The 20,255-nt window shown below is 34.2% G+C and overlaps 2 protein-coding genes across 4 annotated transcripts; both read right to left on the reverse strand.

Annotated features, from left to right (window-relative positions):
- Positions 1-202: 202 nt before the first annotated feature.
- LOC121244612 (putative disease resistance protein At3g14460) lies at positions 203-1,486 on the reverse strand. Of its 3 annotated transcripts, none has more exons than XM_041142761.1 (2): positions 1,305-1,486; positions 203-1,262 (listed from the first exon to the last, which is right to left on the reverse strand). In XM_041142761.1, the coding sequence occupies exons 1-2, from the start codon at positions 1,484-1,486 to the stop codon at positions 377-379; spliced, it is 1,068 nt and encodes a 355-aa protein (XP_040998695.1). In that variant the 3' UTR covers positions 203-376. The 3 variants fall into 3 exon arrangements, with proteins under 3 accessions (XP_040998695.1, XP_040998697.1, XP_040998696.1); XM_041142763.1 differs by having other exon boundaries at positions 203-814; positions 887-1,486; XM_041142762.1 differs by having other exon boundaries at positions 203-634; positions 683-1,486.
- Positions 1,487-1,689: 203 nt separating this feature from the next.
- On the reverse strand, positions 1,690-19,770 carry LOC121244229 (putative disease resistance RPP13-like protein 1). Its single transcript, XM_041142250.1, has 2 exons — positions 18,721-19,770; positions 1,690-3,363 (listed from the first exon to the last, which is right to left on the reverse strand). Exons 1-2 carry the CDS (start codon positions 19,687-19,689, stop codon positions 1,690-1,692), a joined length of 2,643 nt encoding a protein of 880 aa, XP_040998184.1. The 5' UTR covers positions 19,690-19,770.
- Between the last annotated feature and the right edge of the window lie 485 nt (positions 19,771-20,255).

Consider the following 20,255-nt stretch of genomic DNA (forward strand, 5'->3'; position numbering starts at 1 on the left):
GCAAATGCAACGAGAACAAAAAAACCACAAGAAGAATAGTTAGACAGTACATTCAACATAACAATCAGAATCGCAGCATGCAATAGGAGTGGTGGATATCTCCAATGCCACCATTCAACATTCAAAGGACCTTTGGATCAAAGCCAAAACAAACTTATCTTTGGATTTATTACTCTGTTTCTTTGTCGTAAATGTATTCCTCCGTTTTTGTATCGTAAATGTCTATGCCATTAATTCGAACACAAGGGATGTCAGCTATCCTGCGCCACTCTCCTCTCTGATCTTTCTTGCAGCGTTCTTCCAGCAGAGGACATCCATTGATTGTAAGTTTCTGTAGTGAGGGAGGTAGGCCATACTTTGGTAAGGACATCAACTTTTAGCATTTAGAGATATCAAGCTCTAAGAGTGAGGGAGGCAGGCCATCCTCTGAAAAACACGTTAGCTTCTTGCATTCAAAGATCCACAATGTTTTAAGAGAGGTGAGTTTTCTTAAGCCCTCGGAAGACAGGCATTCCAAATTCGAGAAATCTGAAATGCTGAGGCTTGTTAGAGAGGCAGGCAACGTCATATCTGGAAAGGACACCAGATGGTGACATCCACCAATTTCAAGATGATCTAGGTAAGTGAGGTTGTCCAGCCCCCAATCGAACAAGGCTTCAGTGATTTTAAGATAAGCGATCGAAAGTGTTGTTAGGTTTGTGGGAAAACCTTCTTTGGAAAATGATAAAATGCTCGGACAATTCCGTATTTCCAAATCTCGAAGAGAGGTGAGGCTATGTATGCCATTCTGCAGTCCCTGCATTTTCTCACAATTATTTATATAAAGGTGTCTCAGGTTGGAAGGGAGCAACTCTCCACCATTCAAGAATTGAAGATTTTCACAACTGGAGATGTTGATACTTGTCAGAAACGAGTTATGATGAAAACTCTTAGCTACTGACTCCAGCTTCGGACAACTGTAAATATCGAGGCATTGAAGTGTGGCGGGTAATTCTCCGCTTGATGTTAAGAATTCAAGACATGGACAATTGCTAACGTACAAGACCTCAAGAAGAGATGAGATGCCACAGCTGCAACTACTGTTGTTTGTATCATTATCATCATCCTCTACCAAATTACTCATACTTTTGCAGTCGCTTATATATAGCTTCTTTAAAGCTGGAGGCAGATGGCTTCTGGCAAAATGCGTTAGCGAATCACATTTCTTTATTTCAATAAACTGAAGACACATGTTGTTGTACATCAACGCCTTGGGTAATGATTTCAAGGCTATGCAATCACGTATAGTAAAAGATGTGATTCCGAGTTGGAGACGCTCTTGATCAACTTCTTCAGCCACCAAAGAGACTAGTTTGGGACAATTATAAATGTCGAGAGAATGCAAAAATGGGAGATGTGGCAATGATCCCACCTTGTCTGACCACAAAGTCGTCAGCTCCTCACAGCTTTCAATACTTAAATTTTCTAACTCTGCCAATCCTTCCATTTCAACCCCTTGATCTGAAATTGCTGAAAGTGAAGTGTATAAAGTTATTGATTTAAATGTAACCTTACTTTCACACACCACCCCTTCGAATTCCCCAATATTAAATTTGCATTTATCTGGAAAGCATGAAATTGAGACCACCAACTGCGCACAATCAATTATCTCAACTTTGTTTAGTAAAGGAAGGTTGTTTGGTAACTTCCCTAATAGTTTCGGACAGAGACAAAGGGAAGCTTACGTAGATTTGGGAGTACTTCACAAGGACTCCAATTCTCCCACTCCTCCATGTCATAGAAATGCAAAGTCTCTAAATTACCGCCACAAAATTCAGAACCAACACTCTTCACGTTAGCCATGCCCTTGATCCAAAGATTTTTGAGTGATGGCAAATATTGCCCCAATGGAGGTAATGATATGCACTTGTAGCAATTTTCTAATCTCAAGGACACCATATGAGGAAATGTAGATGTTAACCAATTAGGAAATTTTGTACCACCATAGTTAATTATAACCAACTTCATCAAAGCGTTGTGAGGCCATAGCCCATTTAGTACCTCTAGTTCACTTGTCCTGTCTTTTGACTCATCAATGTATTCACTACATTTCAACCACAACTCACTAATTTTTGTCTTTTTAATCAATTCAGCATCCTTTGCATCCTTCGGATCCATCACATTCTCTAATCTTGAAATGTGGAGTGTCCCTCGAAGATGCTTCAAAGGTCCAAGCTCCTTTATTCCTGAGCAATTGTCTTTTCCCAGAACTAGATTAGACAATGTTTGAAGACAAGTTAGTTTACCTATTTGCATAGGCATTCCTTCCAAACTATCTGCACCTTCAATGTTGAGGTGGCGCAGGTTGACCAAGTTTCGAAACATTAAAGGTAATTTCTTTAGACGAATATAGTTCTCCAACAACAATGTTTGTAAGTTGCAAAGACTAGTTATTGATTCTGGCAGGAGTCTTATTCGAGTTTCTGAAAGGTTAAGGTACCGCAGATGCTTCAAATCACCAATAGAATCTGGTAGCTCTATTATGCAGTATCCATTGAAAGATAACTCTCTTAAACAACATAATGTTGGAACCAATTCAAAAGGAACAAGATGAGCCAAATAGCAATAACCTGGATCTGGTAGCATGAGAGGTAAGAATGTACGTAAACTTGTGAATTTTGAAAAAACCTCAAACTTTTTAGTTACATCAAATTTGCTTCCCAAATAAGATGAGTGGCGTGCCTTCTTTTGAATATCCCCATACTGAGTACCCCCAACTCTATCTTCCATTCTAAAGCATGTATTGCCTGCAACCGACTGAGCCAAATCATTGATGAGGTCATGCATCACATATCGTGATTCATTAATACGTGACTGTTGGAAAAATGACCTTGACAACAGATTGCAAAAATATTCGAAACCCAAATCTTCCATTTCCTCTTCATCTTGTAGAGGTTGAATTAGACCTTCTGCCATCCATAATAGAATCACCTCCTTCTCCTCAAATTCATAGTCCTTTGGTGGTATTGAACAGTAAGCAAAACACCTCTTCAAATGTGAAGGTAGATGGTGATAACTTAACATAAGAGCAGGAACAATTTCACTTTCTTCCACTGAAATATCCCATATTTTATTCTTCAAAACTTTTTCCCACTCATTGTGGTCTTCATTTTTACTGTGTAAGACTCCTCCAATAGTTTTAACTGCCAATGGCAAGCCTTTACACCTTCTAACGAGTTCCTCACCAATATCTTTAAGGTTTGGATGCACACTGAAGTCTTTTGAATCCAATGCATGTTGGGTAAATATGGACAAACAAGCTTCATTTGACAACTCCCCCAACTGAAAAGGCTCAACTTCCTTGTTTCGCATTAGTGACGAGACTTTCTGGATACGAGTTGTGACAATAATACTACTTCTTGGAGCCCCTACTTCAAAAGGAGCACGTAGAAGAGTCCAATCATTGTAGTTCTCATTCCAAACATCATCAAGAATTACTAGAAACCTTTTTCCAAGTAGTTTCTCCTTCAGTTTGACTTGCAACGAATTTAGATCTTTGTCATCACAGTTTTCCGAGGTCAAAGACTGTAAAATTGTTTTTGTAACTGCAGCAACATCAAAATCTTTTGAAACACAAGCCCAAGCTTTCAGTTCAAAAAAGCTCTCCACTTTTTTATCATTGTATACCAGTTGGGCCAATGTTGTCTTTCCGATGCCCCCCATACCAAGGATAGGAATCACATTGGGTACTTTATTCATAGCATCACTATATTTTTCACTGACCAATAATTCAAGTACAGCTCCTGTGACTTCCTCCCTACCATATATGTGACCTTCGGTCACCAAGGAAGTTGAGGGAGGTCTCTCTCTTCTTTTGTTTGGCCCCGGACTAACATTTTCCTTCAAATTAAGTTGATCTTTTTGTGTCATGAGATCATTAAATCTTGTATTTATTTTCTCTATCTTTGACTCCAACCTAAACTTGATCTTAACAGCACTTGGAGTTAAACAAGTACAACAAGCAGGGACGAGATTTCATACCATACTAGCGCTAGCCTGACTTTCACGGGCCATCAACTTGCATTGCAAAGCTTCTGTGGCAAACTCATCCAGTATATCTTCCACGTCGTATGCCAAGTCTCTGAGATCATCAAGCCAAGCTTTCACTGTCTTTTTAGCCTGTTGCTTCTCCTCTGCATCATCAAGCACCTCTCGAATTCTTTCCATGGTTTCGCGCCACTTGTCCAGTTGTTTTCGAAGTCCCTCTCGACGAGCAAATTTCAGCAACTCGGGAGAAGCCACTCGATCAAACAACACTTCAAGGAATGCAGAAAGAAGGAGCTCTGCCATTGTTTTCGTCTGAGAAAGGAAGCGAATTAAAGGAGAAAGTATGCAAATTAAGAAACACTGTTTTAGCCCTCTTTTTGTTTTTGTGAGAGAGAAAAGAAGGAAGCAAGAGTACTTTTTATTTTCCAAGTGCATGCCATTTGTTTCGTTCCCAATTTGTAAAAGATTAATGCGCTCTGTGAATTCTACAAAAGTGCTTGAAGATTTTATTTTAGGAACTAAATAAAAGATTTTATTTTATTTTAAGATTTTGTTTTCGTGAGAGAAAAGATGGAAGCAAGATTATGCATCAGTAACTATTCACTCTCACACTCCACATCTATAACTTTTTCATAAGGTGTGTGTGTGTTTTATAGGGTATGAGAATTTTTTTATGAAATATGAGGTGTGAATAGTAAATAGTGACTGAAGAGAAAAAATTTTCATACCGAGAATCCCAATTTTTGTTGTCGTAGGAACGTGGGTGGCTTCTTTCTCGTGTGTATATATGCTTTTTCTCTTTCTGTGATGATTCTTCTTTTATTTGGTGGTTCAGTCACATGGTGGAACGTACCACAAATTCATTAATCAACGTCGTACCGATATTTGTTCTTCTTTTATTTCAACCAATGATACTTTAAGAATTATGAAAACAAAAAATGGCAATGGATATTAAAGCATATATAAAGGTAAGGATTTATTCCTCATCTCACTATGCCATAGTGATAAGGGCATCCACTTTTATATTGAAAAAATGATATTTACAGTCATAAAATGTGCAAGTGTCATATATATATTTTAAAAAAAGTAAATAAATATAGAAACTACACAAAAAAAATTAAATTCTTATTGGTAGACTTCACTATTTTTTAAAAAGAATACGTAACACTTATACAACCCATAATTCTATCTAACATTACTCTTTATATTATGGCATAGAGAATATAATGGTGTGAAAAAGGACTTGTCTAATTTACCAATTGCAGCCCACTCATCTAAAGGAGTTACGATCAAGACCAACTCAAAGCTTCAAATGCAATTAGTCTTTCTTACTTGGAAACTATATATGTTAATTTCGTGAATAAGAAAAAAAAATAGATATATATATATATATATATATCTATACATATATAGTGTAAAATATAGTTTATCGTCTAAACTAAAAATATTATTCTTTATCTTTTTATCCACAGTCAAATATAACGATACAACGTACTTTTAAGTGGTTTCACATATCAACCACTTTTATATATATGTATATATATATATATATATTTAAATATCATAAAAATACAAATATGGTAAATTCTAGTTCAAAAAATTCAATAAGATATGTATAATAAAGGATAGATCATAATATAATAAAGGATAGTAATTGCACTTATTTCTAAAAGGGTAGTGGACTTTTTTACTAAATGGGGAGGATTATACGACTATCAATAAATATGTACTTCAAAAGGAGGAAAAGGAACCATTAAAATTTGGATGATCCCGAAAGGACAATTGACGTACGAGCTTACTATTTTATTTTTCAATTCATGCATTGATTCCTTGAGCAGCTAGGCATTCATTTATAGTAATTTTTCTTATTTCACTCAAAAACTTAATTATTGTCTCTGATAATATTTAATTTATATTCTAATACTCATCCGCTTTCTCTACTTGTTATTCCTTTTTCTCTGAAAAAATTTAATTGTAAGCGATTCTGCGCACTAATACGCGTACCCATTCAATATGATTGGTCAGAAAGTAGATTTTAATGAAAACAGTGCTAATTTGAATTTAGAATATGAAAGAAACAACATTAGTGCGCAGATTGGTACCCAAACTTGCTTGTACATAGCAAAGCTCTTTTTCTCTTCCTAGTTGTACTGTTCACCAAACCCGAGAAAACAATTTTGCTGCCCGGCTCGAAAAGTCACATGAATTCTGAACAAACAGTTTCGAGCCGAATATATACCCTTTTTTTTTTTTTTTTTACCTGAATCAAGTATAGAAATTTGAAGCTAAAAAATCCAAAACTGAAAGTTCAAAATCAGAGTCGGATCGGAGCCTACACAAGTTAAAATCGAAATCAAAGTTGGAGTTTGGATTCGAACTCCGACAAAGTCAAAGTTAGATTTAGGAAAATCCTACTCCAACTAAGTCAGTACTCACCCCTAATAGTCAAGAAAGTTAGGGTACGTTTAGAAACTAAACCAAACTCAACTCATCATTACAACTTTTTCAAATTTCAACACAAAATATAATAAATAATTCAACTTTTTCAAATCTCAAAATAATAATAATACTAAAAAATAATATTCTAACAATATTTTATCATCTCAACTCAACTCCACTTAACTTAGTTCAATATTTAAACGCAGCCTTACTATAACCACCTCTAAATGATACAGCTTTAACTGGATCAAAAACTAATTTGTAGGGAAGGAATCGAAAAGAAAAATATTATAAATAGGGGAGGTGGAAAAGCATACACAATGAATAAAGGGCTCCCAAGTATCGAGGAAATCAATGGAAAAGGAATATATGGTGAAAGTTTCCATTTCAATAATATATAGCATCTTTATCACTAATATATTCTAATACTCACCCGCTTTCTCTTCTCATTATTCTTTTTTCTCTTCTTAGTTGTAGTGTTCACCAGATTCGAGAATACAGTTTTGCTGCACAGCTAAAAAAGTTACATGAATTCTGAACAAACAGTTCCGAGCCGAATATATATCCCTTTTTTTTTTTTTTTTTTTTTACCCGTATCAAATTTTGAAGAAATCGGATTTTTCGACCCGACCTATTTTCTTAAAAATACTTTTGATTTTTTAGAAATATATACAAGAAAAATAAACTTTTATGATCAATTTATTGTAATCAAAAAACTATTTACAACCAATTTTAATTGTAAATAGTCATTACGCTGGAATTAACTGATCGTAAATCAGTAATTTTCTTGTAGATATAATTCTAGATCGGTATGCTAGAAAATTCTGGAGGTAATTGTATGTTTGTTGTGTGTACGTTTTAATTAAGTTGCAGTTATTGGGTTGGGTTTGGATATTCCATGTATCTCTATATTTGGCCAAAAATGGAATTTGGAGATTCCCCGGATGCAGGGAAAATGTAATATCCACAATGAATATGATAATACTGACTCACATATATTTACATTTTAGGCAAAAAACAACCAAAGGTACGTAAACACCAAATATATCTGGTAACAAATTTAATTAATCTCCCAAATCATCAATATTATTTGTGATGGGTAGTCAGTAGAGCTGAGTAAAAATATGAAAATCCGACTTTGAATTCGGAGTCTGATTTTTTTTTTTTTAATTTTTCAGTAGGAGTCGGAGTCGGAGGTGTCTCTAGACACCTCCGACTCCAACTCCGACTTTATGCTCTGACTCTGACTCCGACTCTAAATCTGACTCCGATATGGTACATATATTATAAAATATGTATTTATCTATACATTTATCATATATACTAGTATATTTATATAATTATATAACTAGAATTTATATAGTTAATTATTATAAAATAATAATTAACTATATAAAATAATATAAAATAATTAACTAGTATGAGCTAATTATTATAAAATAATATATTTATACTATAATATAAATAGACTAATGATAGTTTAGCATATGTAAACATCATAGTATTACTATCATGCATAATGATCAAGTATATAAATAAATTAGACACTAGTCCTAGTATAATAAATTAATACACATATACTAATAATTTGCTAAAGTATAATAATATGTCGGTTGGTAAAATGAAGATGAAGCATATGGTACCTTGAAGATTATTGGGACAGGATACAAGACATTCCATCTAAATTGGAAATTAAGATTATGCATGTCTTTAGAGAAGATAATGCAGGGGTGGGTTTTCCAGCTCGTTGGGCTTTGGATAAAAAATCTGGAGCATGGGCGAACTTCAATGATGTTCCTTACAATCTGAAAGGGACGTTAAAAGTTGACAAAATGGGCCATTATGCCCTCTGAAGGTAGTGTCCTATGTTGTTTTGCTGTCCTTTTTTCTTGTTGGTTTTTTGATGCTTTGTTGTTGGTTTTTGGTTATAGCGTATAAGGTCCTTTTTACACTGGGGTTTTGGATGTTCCTTGTAGCCCCCCAAGTGTTTGGTTGTTCCACGGTTTTCTTCCGCCATATGTAATGGTTCTTTGAATAAAATTAGAGAGTAGTCACTCTTGGACATGTGGCCCCAACCTCTTTATAAATAATGATAATAATATGTTGGTGCTCACCTCTAATAGTCAAGAAAGTTAGGGGAATCCAATTTAGGGGAATACGACTTCGATTAAGTTGGTGCTCACCCCTAGTAGTCAGGAAAGGTACTATAACCCTCTTTAAATGATACCCGCTTTAACGGGATCGAAAACACATTTGTAGGAAAGGAATCGAAAAGAAGAATATAATTAAGGGAGGTGGAAAAGCATACGCAATGAATAAAGGGCTCCCAAGTATGGAGGAAATCAATGGAAAAGGAATATATGGTGAAAGCTTTCCATTTCACTAATATGTAGCATCTTTATCACTTTGAAATTGATCTCCTGCTACACATCTCTCTGGTCCATGCATGGGTACGTCATACTTATTTCTCATCCCTCCAATTCTTTCTATCAAATTTCAAGAATCTGATGCGCAAATGTTAAATCACCAATACGCACATCATTATTCTTCAATATCAAATTGGCAAAATATCAAATTAGCAGCCCTTGAAATGGAACCTAGGGCTGGCATGTCTGGAGCCCATATATTTCCACTTCTTGTAGAGCAGTTTCTTCTGTCATTCTGCAAGTATTAAAAGCATCATCCGAAAGATATATGCTCATATCAGAAACAAAAATAATAGCTAATTCAAAATTGCTAGAATTTCAATATATATCATGAAAACAAACCCCATCAATTCATCAATTTCTTTCAACCCTTAATTGGCAATGAGTTTTAAAATATGTGCACAACATCTTATGTGCACAAACTCATTATTTAATTCCATACAATTTCCAACTATGGTCGTTTTTCTCAAATAATCAACGGCTATTTTATTGGAAGACGTGTTCTCGACAATGATGGTAAATATCTTCTTTATATCCCATTGAAGTATGGATGACTCGATCTCTCCTATTGTTGCCTCTTTATGATAAAAAAAAAAGTTGCATAAATTTTATTATTGTTTTATACAAATTTCAATCATTATCAATAAAATGAGTTTTAATGCACATATAATTAAGATTTTGAATCTGCCTATCACTCCAACAAGAACAATCAGTCTGCCCCATCTGTAACTTGGCCGAATAATTTGCCTTTCATATTTTTCTTTACTATCCCTATTCTAGAGTTTTGTAGAGACAATCCCCATGGCCCCTCGATCTCTCCTCCATTGGCAACCATGACATCAGCACCTAGATCATGTGCATCCTAAATCCTGAAGCCAATCTCCAAATTGATAAAAAAGACACATAAATTCGAACTTTTTGCTATGGTGGCCATGGATAATCTCTGGTTCTACTGAAATCAAGTGGTCCATAACTCCAAAAAAATGACTATCAATTAGTTTATAGTGCAAGTGATCAATCAGTCCTTTAGGGACCACTGCACTGCTTGGGAATCAAAAGATTGGCAACAAAATATTGATTGGATCCCTCCCCACCCAGAGCAAACTTCCATAACTTTTGATGTAGTAGTTAGATTAAGTGGCAGCACATCAGTGGCGATAGGCAGGTCGCACAACGAATAAGTATCTTTCATTGTAGCAGCTTACTCAACCAGCTACAATACGTACCAAGTAGAAGCAATGGCAGCATACATCGGGGTGAAGGAAGCTAAGAAACCAATTGAAGAAAATTAGACTTGAAGGTGACTCCCAAATAACAATAACAACATTGAATGACTAAACAGAAAGTCAAGATTAGTTAGTGGAAGGAATAAACCGAGACACAACTCATGCTGAACAACTTTGAATCTTAGGAGGCAATCAAAATACATTGAACCCAAAATTGATGTGCGTATGGAATAGTGCAATGGCAACCTCCAATAATGCATTCGGAAGCATACCCCTTATTGAAGTTCTACAATACCTCTTAGATTTTCATAGTGGCAAAGATCCACCACCCTCTTGTGTATAATTAAATTGCTTTTATGAAGACTATCTGTAATGTGGCATTTTTATTAATGCATAAGTATGTTTTCTAAGAAAAAAAAATTGCCCTTAAAATAGTGGTGATGCAAATGTTATAACTAGATATCATGAGCATATCCCATAACTTGTTCTTTTCTAACTAGTAACTTTAAAAAATCTTGCATAATAGTAATATTGCGAGAAGGGATTGGAAATATAGACCCAACTATGACTATAAACTCTTTAAACTCTTGACATTCAATCAATCTAAATGGCAACTAATCTAGAATTATCATATTAGCTACAGCCAAATAGTTTCACTACAACAAATAACGTATTTTGGAACAAAAAGTTTCGTATAAAAAGACTGGCAATTAGTCCTAAAATATTTTTTGGGATGAAAAATAACTGTCCCAAATTCGTTCCTATAAAACCGTCCCAAAAGGTATTTTGGGACGAAAATCACAAATTCGTCCCAAAAAATATCTTTTGGGACAAAATTAAGCTGGAACGTTCGATCGCGTTCGAACAGATTTTTTTTCTGGGAGGAATTAAATTCGTCTCAAAAATACGTTCGAACGTTGGAAATAACGTTCAAACAATGAGGAACTGTTCGAACTGGTATTTCATGACCGGTCGATCGATATCAGTCCGTTTGACCAAATACACATGAAGAAACGTTCGAACAAAAAAATTGATAATCGAACGCAAATAGTGAATTAGTTATACTAAAGCGTTTGAACGACGCGAAATTTTTTACCATTCGAACTCTAAATTTCAATGTTCAAACGGTTATGTCCGATTTATCTATGTTCGAATGTTTGAAGAGAGTTCGAACGGTTATTATTTTCTTAGACAATACTTAAAACCAAATAGATATTTATATTTAAAAAATACATTACAAATTGTTTAAAATAAATAATACTAATCTAATAAGTCGGAACTAAATAAATAAAATACTAATAATACTAATAAAATTATCAGTACGTAATATATAATTGTTCAATATGCAAAAACACTTTTAATGAAATTCAATTGTTTGGAAGCCTGAATTCTTGCATAAGCATCTGCATTTGAAGTTGCATCTGTCTTTGTTGTTCTTGCATTTGGAGTTGTAGCTCTCTTTGTTGATCTTATTGTTGTTTTATGCGCATCTCCTTGTCTGCTTGTTTCGTCAATTAAGCCTCTAACTCCTGCTGTTTTGCCATCAATTCTTAGATCCTAGAATTTGCATTCTCTAACGCAATGGCAGTAGTGCTTGAGTTAATAAAGAGCCTGAAGGCTTTACACAGCGACCCAAACCCCTCAAGTAGCCCGAACGTTGCCCCAGAACTTGTGTAAAAATTTCAACATCACTTGTTGATGAATTATGATCTGATGTAGCTTCAGCACGGAGGGCAACCATTTTATCCTACACACAACATATAAAATTAATATTGACATAATAATTTATATATGGTTAATTAAAAGAAATTATAATACTTACATAATTCTCACGAGCATTGGGATAAGTCCACTCACCATTACTATTAGTATGTGATGCAGCATATAATTTTGTCAGATCAAAATTGGTGTCTGACTCTTTCTACAAGAGACATTGTTAAGATATAAAGTCTATTTTAAAAACAAACTACATAGAATAAAAAAATTTAAAAAAAAAGTACATTACCAATTTCTGAGAGAGCCGATGGAAAGATCTTGAGCCTGCATGATAATGAATCTTTAACTTTGATCTATTCGTTTTGTTTATAGAACTTCGCTCCTGCATAGAATTGTAAAAGTTAGCAAGTGAAAAATTACAAATATGATATAAAGAATTCATTTAATTTACCTTATACTTATATGATGGATCCTCAAACATGTCGCAAAGTTTTCCCCATTCTTCAGGTCGAACATCCTGAAAAAGGATGCTGGCATGCATCTTCCTTGTTCTCGTACTTCTTATAATGCTCATGACATCTCGCCTTATACTTGCAGAATGCATTACACATCAGCTCTTCAACAATCCTACGCTTCTCTCTCAGGCCAAAATTTAGTTCGAAGTCATCCTTGAAAAAGTATATACACAAAGATATTATCATTTAGAATATTAAATAATATCAATAAAAATTTATCTTTTAAATATTACGTACCAAACAACGCTTCTTTATAAGCTCTTTCACATCTTGAGGGACTTTATGCCATGAACTCGTAGTCAAATGTGCATAAGTCCGTGTAAGAGCACCCACATGCGAAGCAAGCCAAGCTGCTTGTTGTCCCTCGCCTCTGGTATGTTCGTCAGGAATGTTAACCTTAATCTTACCTAATTTACGATATTTCTCCAACGTCACGCCTCTAGTAGTGCCTCGTCCGTGATGAGATTGTATTGTTATCTCTATAAAATAATATTAGTTATTTACCTTGTGTCAATTATCATATATCTTAATAAAAAAAATGAGTATTAACTATTTACCTTATTCCATAGAGTCAGTCTCTAATGGTGAGTCAGATGAAGAGCTAGGAACATGTGGAGATGAGATGCGAACTTCCTTCCTCTTTGGTGGCATAATTGCAAGATACTGTATAATGTGAACACAAAACCGATTAATCATCTGTATCAGTTTCATCTATAGATTCGCTCTCATCATCTGTAGATACTTCAGATGAGTCAACACTTTGATCAACTGTCGCCTCAACTATTTCAGCCTCAATATCTTCCCTATGTAATGGGATCATCTCATACTAGCTCAAATCCACAAATAAGTTAAAGGCAGGTTGACTCTCTTGATATGCTTCTTGAGTAGAGGGATCATTTTCTTCTTCATCTTGTCCCTCCGCCTCAGAGATAACGTCATAAATATTTTTAGGAGAAATTTTATACTACTTGCCATTGATTTTCTAACTGAGGATCGTCTAAATAGAATATTTGAGATACTTGAAAAGCCAAAATAAAAGGATTATCTTCATATCATTTTTTTTTATGTATTAATACTTAGAAAATATTCATCCTGGCATTTTTCCCTTCGATGATTGCTTAAATCCCACCAATCACACTTAAATATATAAACCACAAGCTCCCTCACATATCTCATTCCAATTATATCTATGATAACTCCATAGAAATCAATATTGTCTCCATCATGACTCCCTTCGACAATGACACCACTATTTTGTATTTTCCTATAAAGTTCTCGATCAATTGTGTGATATCTACTTCCTCGAGAAATACAAGCAGAATATCGAGCAGCGCGTTTCAAGGGGCCACGCGCCAGTGCATATAGTTCGTCTGATATATCGTTCTGATTACTCGCATGCATTTGTACAACCTATATATTAAATAAAGTATAAACACTCAATCGTTAACAATAAAGTGAAAGAGAGGAGAGAAAAATAAAGTGCGGACTGATGGCGTGCGGGAAGATTATAAGTTATGACCATCCATTCGAACGTAAATAAAGTGCGGTCGAACGTGAAAAATTTCAGCGCGCCAATTTTCCCGCCCGAACAAATTTCTGGATTACCGTTCGATTGGCTAAAAATTACGTTCGAACGGTAATCCATGAGTCTTTAATTGGCGGGATATTTTCCCACCACTGCAATAATCCGTTCGAATGTAACAAATAACATTCGAACAGTTATACAGAGTCATTAATTGGCGGGATGTTTTTCCACCATCGCAATAATCCGTTCGAATGTTTTTTTCATAAGTTCAAACGCAAAAAATGTGTTCAAACAGTTTACAAGTACAGTTCGAACACATCACCTTAATGTTTAAATATATTTTTTTCATCATTAAATGAAAAGTACTATAAGATCATATATATAGTAATATATACTATCATATATTTAGTAATCTATACTAAATATTATAGATATAGTATAGTATACTAAAGTATACTATCCTAATGTAAGATGCAGATAGCTATTAGTAATATATACTATCATATATATTAATAATATATACTATATATCATATATATAGTATCATATATATTATACTATTTTAAATTAGTATAAAGGAAAATATATTAGTAATATATACTATATGATATATAGTAATCTATACTATATATCATATATATCATATCATATATATTATCCTATACTAAAGTATAGTGGAAAATATAAGATCATATGTATTAGTAATATATAATCACATATATATAGCCTCAAATATACTAAGATCACATAGTAAAGTATAGAGAAATTTATAAGATGAATGAATATTAGTAATCTATACTCTATATATTTAGTAAAGTACAGTATCATATATAACTTATGTAGTAAAGTATAATGGAATATATAATATGATATATATTAGTTAAGTATAAACTCATAGCATATAGTACTATATGCTATCATATATATATATATATATATATATTACAACCTCATATATAACACTTTGATAGTAAAATATTATGATATATTACTATTATACGATAATAAAATACATATAAGTTATTACGTTTTCATTTAAAGTATTATACTATCATAATATATATTATAATATTACATATCTATATTACAGTATATATAATCTATTATAATAGTATATATATTATATTAATTTATAGGATTATAAATATAATATACATTTAATATGAATTCTTACAAAACCTAAAACAAATACCGTTCGAATGGTACAATATAACGTTCGAACGGTTATGCACATATAAGTTATCGCAAACAGATATTTCTCTCACGCCGCCGTCCTCACCATTTGAAAACGAGAGAAAACGTTTGAACGCCCATCAATCGCCGCCGTCTGCCGCCGTAATCAGCAACTACGTCAAATGCACTTCCTCCCAAGCGAATGTATGCATTTTAAAAACTATTTTACCGTTTATTTTATGATTTTATGGTTTTATTCATTTTTTTAAAAAAAATTATATTTTTTCATCAATAGTTACCGTAGAATACCATAAATCTACTGTAGGATGTTTAGAAATAAAGAGTAGTATGTATTTTGTTGAAGAAATCACGGAATCGATGGATTTTTTTGTGTTTTCATGGCCGCTGAGTTGACTCAGCCATGTCCGAGTTCAATCTGTTTTCCGTTCGAACGCGTTCGAACGATTTAACTCTTACGTTCGAATAGCTTTGAAACGTTCGAACGTATTTAATTGTACGTTCGACCATATATTATATTCGTTCGAACGCTTGATATTAAATTCGAACCATTTTGTTTATATTAGCTTATTAAATTGTTCTATTAATTAATTTATTAAAGTATATAATTTTGTAAATCTTTTCGTTGTAATTAGATTTTATCACTAATGTTGAATATATATTTTATTTTTATAATTCTAGGTTCATAATAATGTCTTATAGGAGCCGTAAACATGGTAGATCAGAAGAACCTTCCATCCAAACAGTTCGAGAGCGAACTGTTTTACTTGAGCGACAGGTAAAACTATCTGATTTTGTGGCTCTTATATGGGCGGGTCATTCCCTCCCATCAGTATTCAATGATCGTGGTTGGGTACCAATCTTAGATCAGCGAGAAGAAGGAATGGAGCTCATTTCCTACATTGAGATTGTTACTAAGTTCTATAAAGAGCTCGGTGGTGCCAGCCCAGACGATAGAGGGGCATACAGGATCTGTGTACGAGGAGCTCCTATTATATTTTCAGCGGACGGACTCGCTACATATCTGGGTATTCCTAGGCTTCTTGATGCCTATCCGAACCTGCAGCCTAGAGAGTCTGATCCTTCAGGTGATGCAGAGATGTCTCAGGACGAGGGACTAGTTTACACAGATGAGATCGATACACTTGCTGATCATGAGGTCAGAGACTTGATTGTTGGTCCAAATGCTCCGGTATACGATGGGACAAAGAGTATTAGGCAAGCAGATTTATCTTCTTTCTTCAAGATCATGAATTTTATCATTGCGAACAATACTGACCCTTGGCAGCACAAGACTGAGGTCGGCATGGATCGAGCTAGATTTATGATACGGGTCGCTCGTGGCATCCCCATCGACCTCGTGGGTTATATATTTGAGAGGATCCGATAAAAGGTACGGTTCATTATGACAGATATACTACCGTTTGGGATCCTCATCACTCGATTTTTGCTACATGCCGAGGTCGTGCCCGAACCTGCCGAGCGTTCCTGGGAGCCGATGGGACCAATCAACAGCACCACCCTATCACGGAGCACAGGACACTCGAGATTTCGTTTTCATGGAGTTGTTCCTGACAAGGCTGGAATTCAGTGAGATGCACAGCCGGGAGATACTGGAGTACCAACTGGTGAGACATCTGCACAAGCCAAGGCATCACGCACATGTACTCGTGAGGAGATGGTTGACATATTGCGTGTTGTGATCGGCGTACACACATCAGCAGTGATTGATGCAGTGCATACTGTCATGTCTGAGTTGCGTATAGAGATTATGGCTACCATCTCTGGGTTACGTACAGAGATTAATGAGTTACGTACAGAGATTAATGCTAATAATGCAACTCAAGTCACGCTCAGTACTCGTCTGGCACAAGTAGAGAGACAATTAGCTGCAGTCGAAGATGTGTGTAGAGATCTCGCATCACAGTAGTTTCTATTTTTTATTTATATATTTTTTTGTTATAGTTATGGACAATATATATAGTGTTTTGATAATTTACTTTATTTGTAAATTAAATATTTTATCTTTTTTGGAGTAATTATTGATTTATATTATGTGGTGTATGGTTGATAATATTTATTTAACTAAAAATCTTATTTAACATAAAAGAAATTATTAAAATATTTTTAAATTAATTACATAAAATTAATCACAACACAACAAATTATCGTTCGAACGGTTGTGAACTTTCCCCGCCATAATAAATTACTTTCCCGCCAAGATTTTAATGTTCTAACGTGTTTTTTACCGTTCGAACGGGAAAACCTTTTTGAGACGATTTAATTCGTCACAAAAAAAATGTTCGAACGGTAATTTGACCGTTCGAACGATTTTGTAAAGTCATCAATTGTTTGGGACAAAATTTAAATTTCGTCCCAAAAGATGACTTTTAGGGATGAATTTTTTTTCATCTCTAAATAATTTTGTCCCAAAAACTCAAATTTGTTGTAGTGTGTATACGTTAACCTGGACGTGTTAATGTTTTAAAATCTACTTTAAGATTCTAAAAAACTATTCATATACTTTAAAAATATATAAAAAATAATAATCTAAAATTTTGTCCCTAAATAATTTCGTCCCACAAACTCAAATTTGTTGTAGTGTTTATATGTTAACCTGGATGTGTTAATGTTTTAAAATCTACTTCAAGATTCTAAAAAACTATTCATATACTTTAAAAATATATAAAAAATAATAATCTAGCCTACACAAGAAAAAAATAAAAACACGAAAATCCAAATGCAATGTCTAGACTATTTAGTTTATTAGTTTGGAAGAAAAAGAGTATTAACTTAAAAGAAAAATTATTTTGAAAATTCTCATTTTTTTTTTTATAGTTGATCCTTCTTTTTCTTTTTAAAAAAAAAAAAGGCTTGTACAGTAGTATTTCACATTCTAGACCTATATCTGGCATTATTTAAGATATTAAAAAAATTGGCGTTCATTGTTTAGAGAAGCAGAGTCTTTCATCTGAGAAAAGGATGACTCTTGGAGAAAAAAACAGCATAGCAAGATTATAAATAATGAGACTACAATCTGTCCATTTCTAAGAAATTATGCTCTTAAAAAAATATGATTTTCAGACGAGAAAATTCATGGGAATGATTAATTATGATCACTAATAAGCTAAATCATCAATTTGTATTAGGGAAGACCTTCTAGTCAAGCTTTGACACATAAGCATAAATATTAAAATATATGAAAATTAATAACATCGGGAAACAACCATGATATCTTTTCAATTCCTCAATGTTTTCACCTGTAAATACTATGTACCCTCCAAAAAAAATGACAAAGAAATTGCTAAAAGTACTGCTAAAAGAACCACTTGCTTCTCCTCAAATTCATAATCTTTCGAGAGTATAGAAAAATAAGCAAAGCACCTCCTTAAATGTGAAGGTAGATTGTGATAACTTAACATAAGCGAAGGAGCAATTTCACTTTTCTTCTCAAGTATATCCCATATCTTACTATTCAAAACTTTTTCCCACTCACTGCGGTCTTCTTGTTTACTGCGTAAGACTCCTGCAATAGTTTTCACTGCCAATGGCAAGCCTTTACACCTTCTAACGAGTTCCTCACCAATATCTTTAAGATCTGGATGCGCACTGAAGTCTCTTGCATCTAATGCATGTTGGGAAAATATGGACAAGACTCCCTCATTACGAGTTGTGACAATAATACTACTTCCTTGAGCCCCTGCTTCAAAAGGAGCACGCAAAAGAGTCCAATCATTGTCGTTTTTGTTCCAAACATCATCAAGAATTACTAGAAACCTTTTTCCAAGTAGTTTCTCCTTCAATTTGACTTGCAACCAATTTAGATCTTTGCCGTCACAATTTTCCGAGGTCAAAGATTGTAAAATTGTATTTGTAACTGCAACAACATCAAAATCTTCTGAAACACAAGCCCATGCTTTCAGATTGAAAAAGCTCTCCACTTTTTTATCATTGTATACCAGCTGGGCCAATGTTGTCTTTCCGATACCCTCCATACCAACTATAGGAATCACATTGGGTACTTTATTCAAAGCATCACTATGTTTTTCACATAACAATAATTGAAGTACAACCCCTGTGACTTCCTCCCTACCGTATATGTGACCTTCGGTCACCACGGAAGTTGAGGGAGGTCTCTCTCTTCTTTTGTTTGGCCTCGGACTAACATTTTCCTTCAAATTAAGTTGATCTTTTTGTGTCACGAGATCATTAAATCTTGTATTTATTTTCTCTATCTTTGACCCCAACCTAAACTTGATCTTAACAACACTTGGAGTTAAACAAGTACAACAAGCAGGGATGAGATTTCGTACCATACTAGCACTTGCCTGACTTTCATCGGCCATCAACTTGCATTGCAAAGCTTCTGTGGTGAACTCACCCAATATATCTTCCACGTTGTAGGCCAAGTCTCTGAGATCATCAAGCCAAGCTTTCACTGTCTTTTTAGTTTGTTGCTTCTCCTCTGCATCATCAAGCACCTCTTGAATTCTTTCCATGTTTTTGCCCCATTTGTCCAGCTGTTTGCGGAGTCCCTCTCTGCGAGCAAATTTCAGCAACTCGGGAGATGCCAGTTGGTCAAACAACACTTCAAGAAATGCAGAAAGAAAGAGTTGATCTACCATTGTTTTCGTTGGGGAAAGGAATAGAATTAAGGAGAAACTGTGCAAATAAAAAAACACTATTTTAGGCCTTTGTTGTTTTGGTGAGAGATTATCGTTATCAATCTGAGCTGCTCAATTAATGTTGGGTCCTAGCTAATTTGTAAAAGATTAATGGTCTCCGTAAATTTGTAAAAAGTGCTTTAAGATTTTATTTTAGAAACAAAATAAAAGATTTTATTTTATTTTAAGATTTTGTTTTCGTGAGAGAAAAGAAGGAAGCATGCAAGACTATAGAAAGAATCCCTCTTTTTTTCTTTTTCTTTTTTTTAGGAACGTGGGAGAGTACCTAACTTGCTGGCTTCTTTCTCACGTGTATAAATGCTTTTTCTCTTTAGGTGATGGTTCTTCTTCTTTTATTTGGTTCATGTGTATATATTCTTTTATAGACTTTACTCTTTTTTAAATTAAGTAGTACGTAACACTTACACAATCTATGATTATATCTAATATGTGTAAAAAACGACATGACTAATTTACCTATTGCAGCCCACTTATCTAATGGAATTACGATCAAGACCACCTCAAAG

This window comes from Juglans microcarpa x Juglans regia, chromosome 8S (assembly GCF_004785595.1).
Source record: "Juglans microcarpa x Juglans regia isolate MS1-56 chromosome 8S, Jm3101_v1.0, whole genome shotgun sequence".
NCBI lineage: Eukaryota > Viridiplantae > Streptophyta > Magnoliopsida > Fagales > Juglandaceae > Juglans > Juglans microcarpa x Juglans regia.

What these genes read in the sequence shown, in the direction of transcription:
- LOC121244229 (XM_041142250.1), bottom strand. Translation starts at nt 19,689, where the DNA reads ATGGTAGATCAACTCTTTCTTTCTGCATTTCTTGAAGTGTTGTTTGAC. An exon ending in TCACAACTCGTAATGAGGGA is followed by an intron (nt 3,364 to 18,720) that starts GTCTTGTCCATA and finishes CGTATCCAGAAA; the next exon opens with GTCTCGTCACTAATGCGAAA.
- LOC121244612 (XM_041142761.1), bottom strand. Translation starts at nt 1,486, where the DNA reads ATGGAAGGATTGGCAGAGTTAGAAAATTTAAGTATTGAAAGCTGTGAG. An exon ending in GATCAAGAGCGTCTCCAACT is followed by an intron (nt 1,263 to 1,304) that starts CGGAATCACATC and finishes CATAGCCTTGAA; the next exon opens with ATCATTACCCAAGGCGTTGA.